Raw genomic sequence first — 10,143 nt, 5'->3', positions numbered from 1 at the left:
TCTTAACCCATTGTGTGCTACCATGATGTGCCAGGAAAATAATATTTGTTGTATGTATGTATGTTTGTATGCATGTATCTGCCTCCACAAATTTTTTTGTTACTCTGGAAGGGTTAATTGAATCAAGTGGCTGCAGTAACCACTAGCGGCCTCTAGATGGTGCTACAAACACATGAGACAAGAACAACATGCACACCATGGAATAGAACACCTGTCAGGTTTTTATTGCTGTCTGTGTCCTCGTTGTCCTACTGACAAAAAGTGAAAGAAATCACAAATTTTAAGTTGTCACCAGAACAGGAATAGATGGGATTTCCCAGGGATTTCCCGCTCTTGGAATAGATTTCCTCTCACTTCTGTTGTTGCTATCAGACAGGAAAGGAAGGGAAATCTCCCACACAGATGGCAAAAAATGGTGACAGGGTTATAAATCTCCCTTATTTTATCCAAAACTAAAAAAAGAAAAGTTTCGGTATTCGTTCTACTTTAATATAACACAAGTTTAGCATTTTTGAGGAAATGGCTAATTATACATCAGCTTCCAGTTCCCATTTGTTGACTTTAATCCACAATAAATACAATATTGCCGCTCCACATTGCACATTACCTGTCCGGGCAGTCTGATGCGCAGACAGAATCAATGAGCCCGACGTCCAGCGTTCCCTGCAGGAAACAAGAGAAGATTGTTCGTCTTTCTCGGTAATGCAGAACAGATTAGTGGAAAATGGATCTAACATGGGCAAGAGGGATCGCCGTCCTGTCTGGAGGAGGGTGCGGAAATTTTCTCCAACGCAACTGAAACTCCTGAGAACCCTTCCTGACTCAGAGCAGACACTCACCACAGCATTCTTGGGGTTGGCTTGCTCATCCCTCATATCTCGCAGCTGTTGGGCAGTCGCCATATGAACTCGGCTCAGAACGTTGAACCAGCCGCTGAAAATTGGGTGGTGGGGAAAAAAAAAATGCACGTTAAGCTAAGAAGGCCACTTAAAGCAGTATTCCAGCCAATTCAAATGAATAGCCCGTGACAAGACAAAGCTTTCGCTGCAAATTTTCACCCTAAACTCAGAGATTTCCTCCCAGTACCTTTTTGCCACTAGATGCCAAGCATCATTCAACCCACTTCTTCTGAGCCCAGGTTGTCCTGGACCTGCCCTCAGCCTGTGACTGGACAGTGGAAGGAGAATAAGCACAGTTATGAGCTCATCCTTTCACTGCATTCTCCTCCTATCAGCATGCTTCTCATCAGCATCTTGGCTGCTTGTTCTGCTTCTACCTCACACTCCGGGTGTTCAGCAATGGAAACTGATGGCTATTGCTATTGACTATTTGGAGGAGCAATGAGGCCACATCCCTGCCCACTTCTCTCCTCCTCCAATCAGAGAACTCCTTGTATTCTTTGAGAAAACTACAAAGCATTCCATGAATGGGTAAGTAGCAAAGAGGGGCCGGGATGGGACTAGAGGCCTTCTCTACTTGCGGTGCATCTCACTCCCCGCAGTGCCCACAAGATCAGCATTACGAGTAGGAGTCGGCATGTTTCAAGGTAAGATTTTATCATTATTTATTGTTGTTTCCCCAGAGTTTGGCTTTAAAGTGTTTTAATGACTAAAAACATTCAAGTTTATATCTTACGACTTTGGCAGCGATTACATTGTTGAATGCTGTAGGAGGAAGGCACGATGCCAGTGCGAGCCAGAATTACCCCAGCAACACATGCATGTGATGTTCCCCAGTTGTGCAGCGGGATCCTACAAGTCACCAGGCAAAGCAAAAATATATTGTGAACATTTTAACTTTTATTTTCCTCTGTCTCAATGCTATCAGAGGGCATGTGAGCTGCTGCTATCTGTGACCTCTTGCTGTACTTATGTAGCACCTATGTTCCAACCGGCATAAATCTTTTTTGGACCTAGATGTGACATGTATGTGCAATGTAATGTTTAATGAGGTTTGATCAGACTGGTTACAAATTTGCTAAATTAAAAACATTATTGAAAGAAAAAAGTTTAAGCTTTAGATATACTTCAAGTGTGGGGATACCAGAGCAGACAGAGCACAGGAAACCTATAGTACCTTAAACTCTCGGCGTGCAAGCATGACGCTATTGAACTACTAGAAGTATACTTTTATTACTAGATAAGAAATGCAGCTCATTGGAAGATTATCCTCACCTTGCATCTTCCGGAGTCTCTGCCACAATGTGATACGTCCTCTCATCTGTCACAATATCCAAAGCATTCTCCTTCTCGTGTATATCAATGATGGCTCTGGAAGACAAAGCGTATATGGCTGACATTATGCTAGCTCTGCACCTGTCATACAAGCTACAGGGCCCTTAGAGTTTTATACACACAGCACTGCTGGGTGGGCAACATTAGTGGCATCTCAGTATACCGCGAGCAGCTGCTCGCGGTATACTGCGGTGTCTCAGTATACCGCGAGCTACAGCTCGGGAGGACGCTAATTTGTGTCCTCTCGTTACCCTAAGGAGAACTATGGGGAAAAGACTTAACCCCATAGTTCTCCTTTAAATGCAGCCGAGCAGGATGGTTAGTTTATTAAAGAATCCAGAAATTGCAATATAATATACTGGTCTTGGTCTAAGCATGCCATTGTTATCTAACTTCTGGAATCTAGTTTTCTTTGCCAAGTGTTTGCAAGCACACCAGAGAGTTTAAAGACAATCATAAATCTTAAATTTACTTATTAACATACAAAGCAATGCTTAAGCAATAACTGATAACTTCCAAAACTTACTAAGGATATTCCAATCCTTGATTCAACTTTATTTTCCTTTTTATTAAGCCTAAAGCTGGACCAAGTTACAGCCCAGATGGCCCAAATTATAACACCATTGGGTGTTCAAGCCTAATAAGCCCGCCCCAAAATAATGAGTGAAAAGACCAATTGTGGAGTATTCTGAATGGAGAACTGACTCACTTGGCTGCCCGGACATCGATGGTCCCTCTCAGCCGCTCCTCACTGTCATTCTCAAAATACATCAGCTTGGACTCTCTCAGCACAAACCAGCGCCTCTTCCAGTTGCGTCTTGACAGTGTGGACATCCCACCCCCTTTCTTATACAACCATCCACATTTCAGAGCTTCTTGTTTGGTACGGAACCACATGAAGGTCTCATCCTTCAGAACGCACCATCGCCGTCTCCACATGTTCATTAAGCCTCCAGCTGCAGGGAACAGAAAAAGGGTTAGCACAGCCAAAATTGATACTTCAGGTTTGGTATGATGCAGTAGATGGAATCACCACCAGCTCTGAAATCTCCGGGAGACTCCAGTAGTAAAGCATTCAACAACTTTAGAGCTTCTTAAGCCCACCCAAAAGTGATATCTACATGGTGGCATCATCTACCGACATCGTATAAACCTTGGGTACTCCAGGCCAAGACTTCCTCAAAAATCCTGCTAAAACAGGGGTATTTTTGGAAAATAACACTTCTTATGCTGCATTCTTCAGAATATAAATTCATTCAAGCCTCCAAAAGGTAGCACAAAAACCCCTAATAATTTCTGCAGCATACATACAATCCTGGGAAAACAGATTTTGTTACCAAAATCCCTAAGAAGAGGTGCATGAAAAACTGGTTGGGCTTTAAAGTCTCCAATACATGCCAAAAAACAAAACACTTTTCTGTGGACTGGCCCTTTAAAGAAGGCCCTAACTTCTCCAGAATTTGGCATCACTTGATCACCTGACTGGCTTTAAGATTCATTACGATCTATTTTCGGAACCTGCAACTGAAGCCTACTTCTTGCCAGTGTTATATGTTGGCCTATGATATCTCTCAGGGGAATTCTTTGATATCCTAAGAGAAAGACAGGATGACCACAGGTCTTAAGGTGGCCATACACTCTACAACCATCGCAAGACTTTAGTCTTGCGATGGTTGTAAAGGGATTAAAAAAAACGTACGATCTGCCTATCTTGGACAGGCAGATCGCACTCTCGATCATCGCAAGCCCGCCCCCGAGGGGCGGGCTTCTGATGACCGCAATGCTGAACGGGCCGGTGTGCACCGAGCACCGTTCTAACCAGCCGAGAATCGTACGATTCCCGGCTGGTTTTCGAACATGCTGGTTCGACAGAAGACGTGCGACCGTACAGTAGAAACGGTCTCACGTCTCCGTTCACACTGCTCGATTATCGTACGAAAACCCGATCACATACGATTATCGTACGATAATTGTGCAGTGTATGGGCACCTTTAGAGAAGAACCTCATAAAGACATGCAGCCTGTAGATTGGGGAGGGGAAAGGGGCTTTGGTGAAGACTTATAATCCCAGAATCTTCCAGTTCCTAGGAAAGCAAATGCTAGTTTTATCTTTTTAGCATAGGTGTAATAAATGTATGAGCCATCTGATTATAACTGGAGGCAAACAAAAGGTCTGCTGTTTGGAACAACTAAACAGAAAGGTCCCTCAGTTAAGATTTGAAAATGAAACAGAGAAGCTGATTGGTTGCCATGCACAGATGCTCCAGTTTTTGTCTGCTCCAGTTTTGATAAATTCCCCCCAATGTATTTCTTAATTCCAGTTTTTAGGCAGTTTTGTGTAGAGTAGGAAGTACCTGGTACCCCATCATGCAAAACAAAGTCCGGCTTTCACCTTTTCTGCAGAAGACGTGTATCTAAACCTCTGTTTTTAACCCTAGTGGTGAGACAAGTTTTTTTTGCATGCTGGCTGGTGAGTGTGCTGGGAAACGTTTTGCTGTTACTGTATAAAGCCCTTCCATGTGCACCTTGCTGTAAAGCTGGCGACAAAATGATGAGTGCGTTTGCCATTTGTTTTGCTTGACTGATTTGGTGCAGTGACGCATGGGGGGGTCCCAGCTGCCGTTGTGATGTGCGTACACTGTGCCTTTAAGGAGGTTGGGCTTCCTCCTGACAAACCTGCGCCCAAATTTATCTTTTGCTACATGTGTTTCAAGATGGAGACTCTCATAGTTTAGAGTTAGGACCGCACTATATAGAGGTGCCTTGGCGAGGCGGAGCGGCTTTCACATTTTCTGCAGAAGACGTGCATCTAAAACCTGTTTTTAACCTTAGCGGTGAGACGAGTTTTTTTGCATGCTGCAGACCTTTTTTGCAGACCTTTCTCACGCTTGCTCTAGCTGTGATGCCCATAGCCTTGCCTTAAGCTAAACTTGTCTCTTGGGAATGTGTTTTCTACTTAATACAAGTGTCACTGGCCTTCTTTTGGGTGTGGGAATATATAGAGAAAGCAATTCAGACAGAAGAACTAAGAAATCGCGGTCAGAACAGAATGTTCGCTGTTGCAGACAAGCCAGGGGAATCACCCATCTACATGCACTCACTCCACTCAAAACGTAGTAAAAACCCTCAAAATTTTCTGAACAGCATTCACAGAAAACAAATTGTATGGGAGGTAACTTCTATTTTACAGTTCATAAGAGTTGCAACAAAAAGCATACCTTTCATGTACAGGTAACTGTGAAAATATGGTGGTCCTCCTCCATTGAAGAGAGTGACCCGGGACGTCATCAGTTCTTCATCAGTGTCTATGTGGCTGTCCACTTCCTCATCACTGTCCAGAAACTTTAGAAGAAATGCAACTGTGAACTGGTCAACTGAACAAGGTAAAACTTCAACAAATGGAAGGCCTGTCTTATGTAGAACTGCTTCTCAGCTCCAATACTTCCTGCACCACTTTGGAGAAGCAGAGTAAAATACTAACATACAATAATCATATCCTAGTGGGATGTGATAGAGGTAACAACTGCTGTCAGCTCACTATCCCTGATCTTGGCCTGTGTAAGAAACCCACAAATACTTTAATAGCTCTTTCCTAGAGGAAAGCATAATACCTTTTTTTATCACCTTTAATTTATTATAAGTTTATAAAATGGGCATTTATATATCTTTTATCAGTTCTCTATATAAAATCTTTCATTTTACAAAATCAATAGAAAAAATGTCCATGACAATCTGTTTGCAAAGCATGTTTGGCTTCCTATGTGTATGAATGACCCTCTGCTAGGAGAGATGGAGGGAGCATGTAGCTCCTCTGAAGTCACTCTGCAGTCAATGTAATCAGATATCTCCCGTTTCGAGGTCTGTTTCATAACGCAACTGTAGAAAGAGTTTTAAAGCTTGCCATTTGCTGGCATCAAGTGGGAAATATGACCAGAAAACATTTATAATAGATACAAATGCCGCTGAAATAACTTAACAAAAGATCAACCTGGTCTATCTAAAGAGGTTCTAGTAATATTAATGGATAAACATGTAATAGTGTTGCCTGCTTTCATTTTGTGCATTGATATACTGTATATTCCCCATAGTTGGGAACTCACAGTTTTGAATTGGGGAATCACACTTTTTTACAGATTCCTTGACCTGGCAGTGTGGCTTTACATCCATTTGCAAATGTCCACAAAAATCTGTTTTTAACCTGAGCAGTTGAAACAATTTAGTTTTTTTTTGCAGGCTAGCTTGACTGAGGCATTCCTTAGAGAATATGTCGCTATAATAAAAAATAAGTCCCCCTACAAAGAAAAGAGTGCATTATTCTCCCACCTCATCCCAGAACTTGCCCTATTGTCTAAAATGGTGTGTATTGTCTAGTCTTGGTCTAAAAAAAAAAGTCTGATTGGTGGGGTGGCCGTCTTATTTTGATCTTGAAAAAATACTTACTGAATCTAGACTTCCACACTGAGATCCATAGCTATCAGGCTCGGAAATTCGAGGTATCTCCTCGTCAGTGAGGTGGCCATCACTGGAGTTTCTAGCATGAGTTGAACCTGGAGGGCCGTCATCAAACTCTTCATGGTCATAATCAGATTCCACATCCGGTGGGTAGCTGTAAATGGGTTCTTGAGCTTCTTCGCTGTTGCTCTGATTATCGGATAAACACTGATAAATGCTCTCAGACTGATCTGAGATGGCAGTATAAGCATCTTGAGAAGACACCGGCTCCAGAGGAGAAATTTGTGAATCTGTGGAGTTGCCAATGTGGTCCTCAGGGATTTTCATGTAAGTGCCATCCTCAGAGAAACTATCATTGGTCCCTGGGAGGTCATATTCTAACAGCATAGGAGGTGGAGGCGGCAAAAATTCGTCATCTGCATGGAATCCTTCATCTACTTCTTCCTCAGCCAGAGGTGCAACCAAGCTCTCTTCCACATGTAAAGTTCCATCAATTCCATTCTCCAGGCTGTTAGCACTCTCATCCAAATGACCAAAGTCCAAGAGCTCTAGAAACTCTTGTGCCACTCTTGAGGCCTCCTTCTCCAGCTTGTGGATCTCCTCTTCACGCTTTCGGGTCACCTCATTCCGGGTATCGATGCACGAGATGGAGACACCATCCAGTTTCTGCTGTTGGTTGAGTTTGTCAATCTCTTTCTCCAGTCTTAGTATCTCATCCATCTGTCTTCTCTCCTCTTCCTGCAGCAAGAGGTTCTCCAGGTTCCGAGCTCTCTCTTGTTCTTCCTAAAAGGGAACGCAATCTCTTTTTGTCAATAGATTTCAAAATTTGATTAACATCTCAAAATAGATTTCAGCTTTTTTTTTTTCAATATATAAAAAGAGCTATAATTCTGATGAGAAAGGAGAACGCTAAGCAAGACATATAAGTGGTGAAAAGGATGAGATTTTATTCTTAGCCAATCAAAACTAGAACAAGACATTTGGTTTAAGATATGAGGGCACAGCCTAGGTTTTTCATTATGTCTCTGCTTTTGGATTTCACTTCCAACAGGACTAAAAAAAAAAAGAGGAAATATCTTTGTTTTTAGGTCTGATTATACAGAACAGTGTAATACTGCATTCCCATCTACAAAGCAATGACAAGAGCTGCCACTAATGGTATCCAAGACATCAAACTTTAACTTTCTTTCTCATACTAGAGAAGGTAAATACAGGCTCTGATTGGTTGATAAGGGAAATACTTCAATTTTTCTCTCTGCAAATAATCACCATTCAAAGCTCAGCAGAAATTTGTATGAATGACGATTATATATTGCTAGAAGGTAATTGCTAAAAGATAATGGCTACTTTGAGCTGCGGCTTCTATCAACACTTTGTGTATTTGATTGTCATTAAAGCCTTGGTTCTCAACTGGTGGGTCGTGACCTCGTGTTCATTGGGTCACCGCATGCCTTCCACTTTTTTAGGCGAGAGCTCCTCAGCCTCCCCCTAGTGCAGCACTGTCTGTTTTCACACCGAGCAGCCATTCAAAATATGCTGCCCAGCGCCGACTTGAGGTGGGGTGGGCAGGGAGTATGAAGATGAATAAATGTTACCAGCGCACCACCAGTCTTGTAGTCCAGAGAGTTTTTTTATTGGAACGTCATGTCACCAAAACTAGCACTTTCGGGGCCACGCAGGGTCCCCTTCATCAGGCTCAGCAATGGCCATCTTTATACTGTGTGGCGGCGCCATCCGCAGGTCACTACAAGCACCCCCTCTCATTCAACTTTGGGTTTTTCCAGTAAGGAGTGCGACAAGGTATCTCTTGGTTTGTCTCATTGGCTGGGGATATTGACGCGAGTGAGCTCTATCCATACGTGCATTGCCTATAGCTCCCTTGCATGTCCTGTAGAGGTGCCTGGAATGGAGTGACATCAAATTCTGACTTCCAGCACCTCTGCTGGCGCACATGGGAGCTGTACAAGCGTTGCACATATGGATGGAGCTCCATCACAGCACAGCAGCCCACACTGCGGTGCATTCCATTGCAGTGCAACTTAGGACACAACCTAATGACCGAGGACAAATGTGGGTCCTGAGGTTACACAGGTTGAGAACCACTGCTTTAAAAGGGTGAAAATCATTGTACTTCAGCACCACCAACCTGTGCAGAGCGGAGCTCAGCCTCCAGTCTCTCCTGTTCCCTGCAAGGAAAAAAAAATGAATAAGCACACTCAAACAGCTTACTAAAATGTATATAGCCTATACCTATACTATAATCAGCGAGCTATAAATGCAAACATTTTTATTTGAGTAGTGCAATACTGCAGAGCATGCCCTCTATCTTAAAACAGGGTAATACCAAAGAAATGGTGAACCTATTCATTGAACATCTAAGGTTATCCGAGAAACCCTTCAAAAGATGGCCTCACCTTGCATTATTAGGACAGGCAAGGGGGTGATAAGGGCCATGCATGGGTTTCTGAGATGAAGTTGAGATTTCTATAACCGCTATTCTGGGTTTTGGGGTTCCAGGGGTATTCAAGATAAAACCTGATGCTACCTGCAGGCACCCAGATGCCATCTATTAAATCAATGTAACAGAAGTTTAAGACTATATCAGGTTAGCTTAATTTTAATTTAATGTAATGTTGTTTACATTGCTTTATCTTAATATTGTTGTTGTTAATATTTATTTTTGTAACTTTATTCTGCCTTCAACATTTAAAAGTGTAATTTCATAAGATAATTTAAGAGGGCGGGTTTAGGGGCGGAGTTAAGGCCGAGGCAGGGTTGGGGTTAGGTGGGGCAACTGGTGGCGAGTAACTCTTAAGGCCTGGCTAGTAGCTCAGGACTTGAAATTTTGAGCCCTGGTCTATATGATAGTCATCTCTTTGCATTGGGGATTGAGCAGTGGATGATCAAAATAAATGAGGGATATGCATGATTAGACCAAACAAGGATGGATGGAGCTGGGAATCCCTGGTCTACAGAATCCCAGGCTTTGGATTTGGTGCTCCCAGAATTCCCAAGCTACTGGCATCTAATGAGTCTTATATACTGCCCTAAGGAGAAGGGTGTATATTTACATAGTACAGTTTCAATTGTGATTGAGTGTAGTGTTCAGCAAGCCCATGTATTTGGTTTTCATCCATCCCAATCCCTGGTGCCCAATCTGTGGCCCTTTTGGGGATGGTTGTGCAGCCCTCAGACCCTAGCAGTCAGTAATGGGATTGGGAGCATTGATTTGTAAAGGTGTTATAGCATGTCTCCAACTGCACAGTCTGGGGTCATCATTTCCTCTACTGTCTTTTCTAGTGCTACATGCAAGACTAATAGCCACAGGCATGACTCCCAGAGACTGAGGCATGATGGGAAGTTTCAGCACAGCTGGAGTGCCACGGTTGCCTACCCCTGACACATACTGAACATTATGTGTGATTGTGCATTTGAGGACCCCAACCTCCCCCCCCCC

The 10,143-nt window shown here is 43.0% G+C and overlaps 1 protein-coding gene across 1 annotated transcript in view; it reads right to left on the bottom strand.

The window, feature by feature from the left end:
* LOC108802877 (unconventional myosin-X-like) overlaps positions 1 to 10,143 on the bottom strand; it is a gene marked incomplete at its 5' end in the record, with an annotated part of 40,776 nt that overhangs the window by 13,402 nt on the left and 17,231 nt on the right. Inside the window, 7 exons of the mRNA XM_018574730.1 lie at positions 608 to 663; positions 840 to 933; positions 2,175 to 2,270; positions 2,944 to 3,190; positions 5,453 to 5,576; positions 6,675 to 7,469; positions 8,833 to 8,872. Of these exons, the coding sequence (XP_018430232.1) occupies positions 608 to 663; positions 840 to 933; positions 2,175 to 2,270; positions 2,944 to 3,190; positions 5,453 to 5,576; positions 6,675 to 7,469; positions 8,833 to 8,872 (1,452 nt within the window). The remainder of the gene's footprint in view (positions 1 to 607; positions 664 to 839; positions 934 to 2,174; positions 2,271 to 2,943; positions 3,191 to 5,452; positions 5,577 to 6,674; positions 7,470 to 8,832; positions 8,873 to 10,143) is intronic.

The sequence above is a fragment of the Nanorana parkeri genome, unplaced genomic scaffold (genome assembly GCF_000935625.1).
Source record: "Nanorana parkeri isolate BGI_ZX_2015 unplaced genomic scaffold, ASM93562v1 scaffold3195, whole genome shotgun sequence".
Taxonomy (NCBI): Eukaryota; Metazoa; Chordata; class Amphibia; order Anura; family Dicroglossidae; genus Nanorana; species Nanorana parkeri.
The sequence above is the reverse complement of the archived record's forward strand: the minus strand, read 5'-3'. Positions and strand labels throughout refer to the sequence as shown.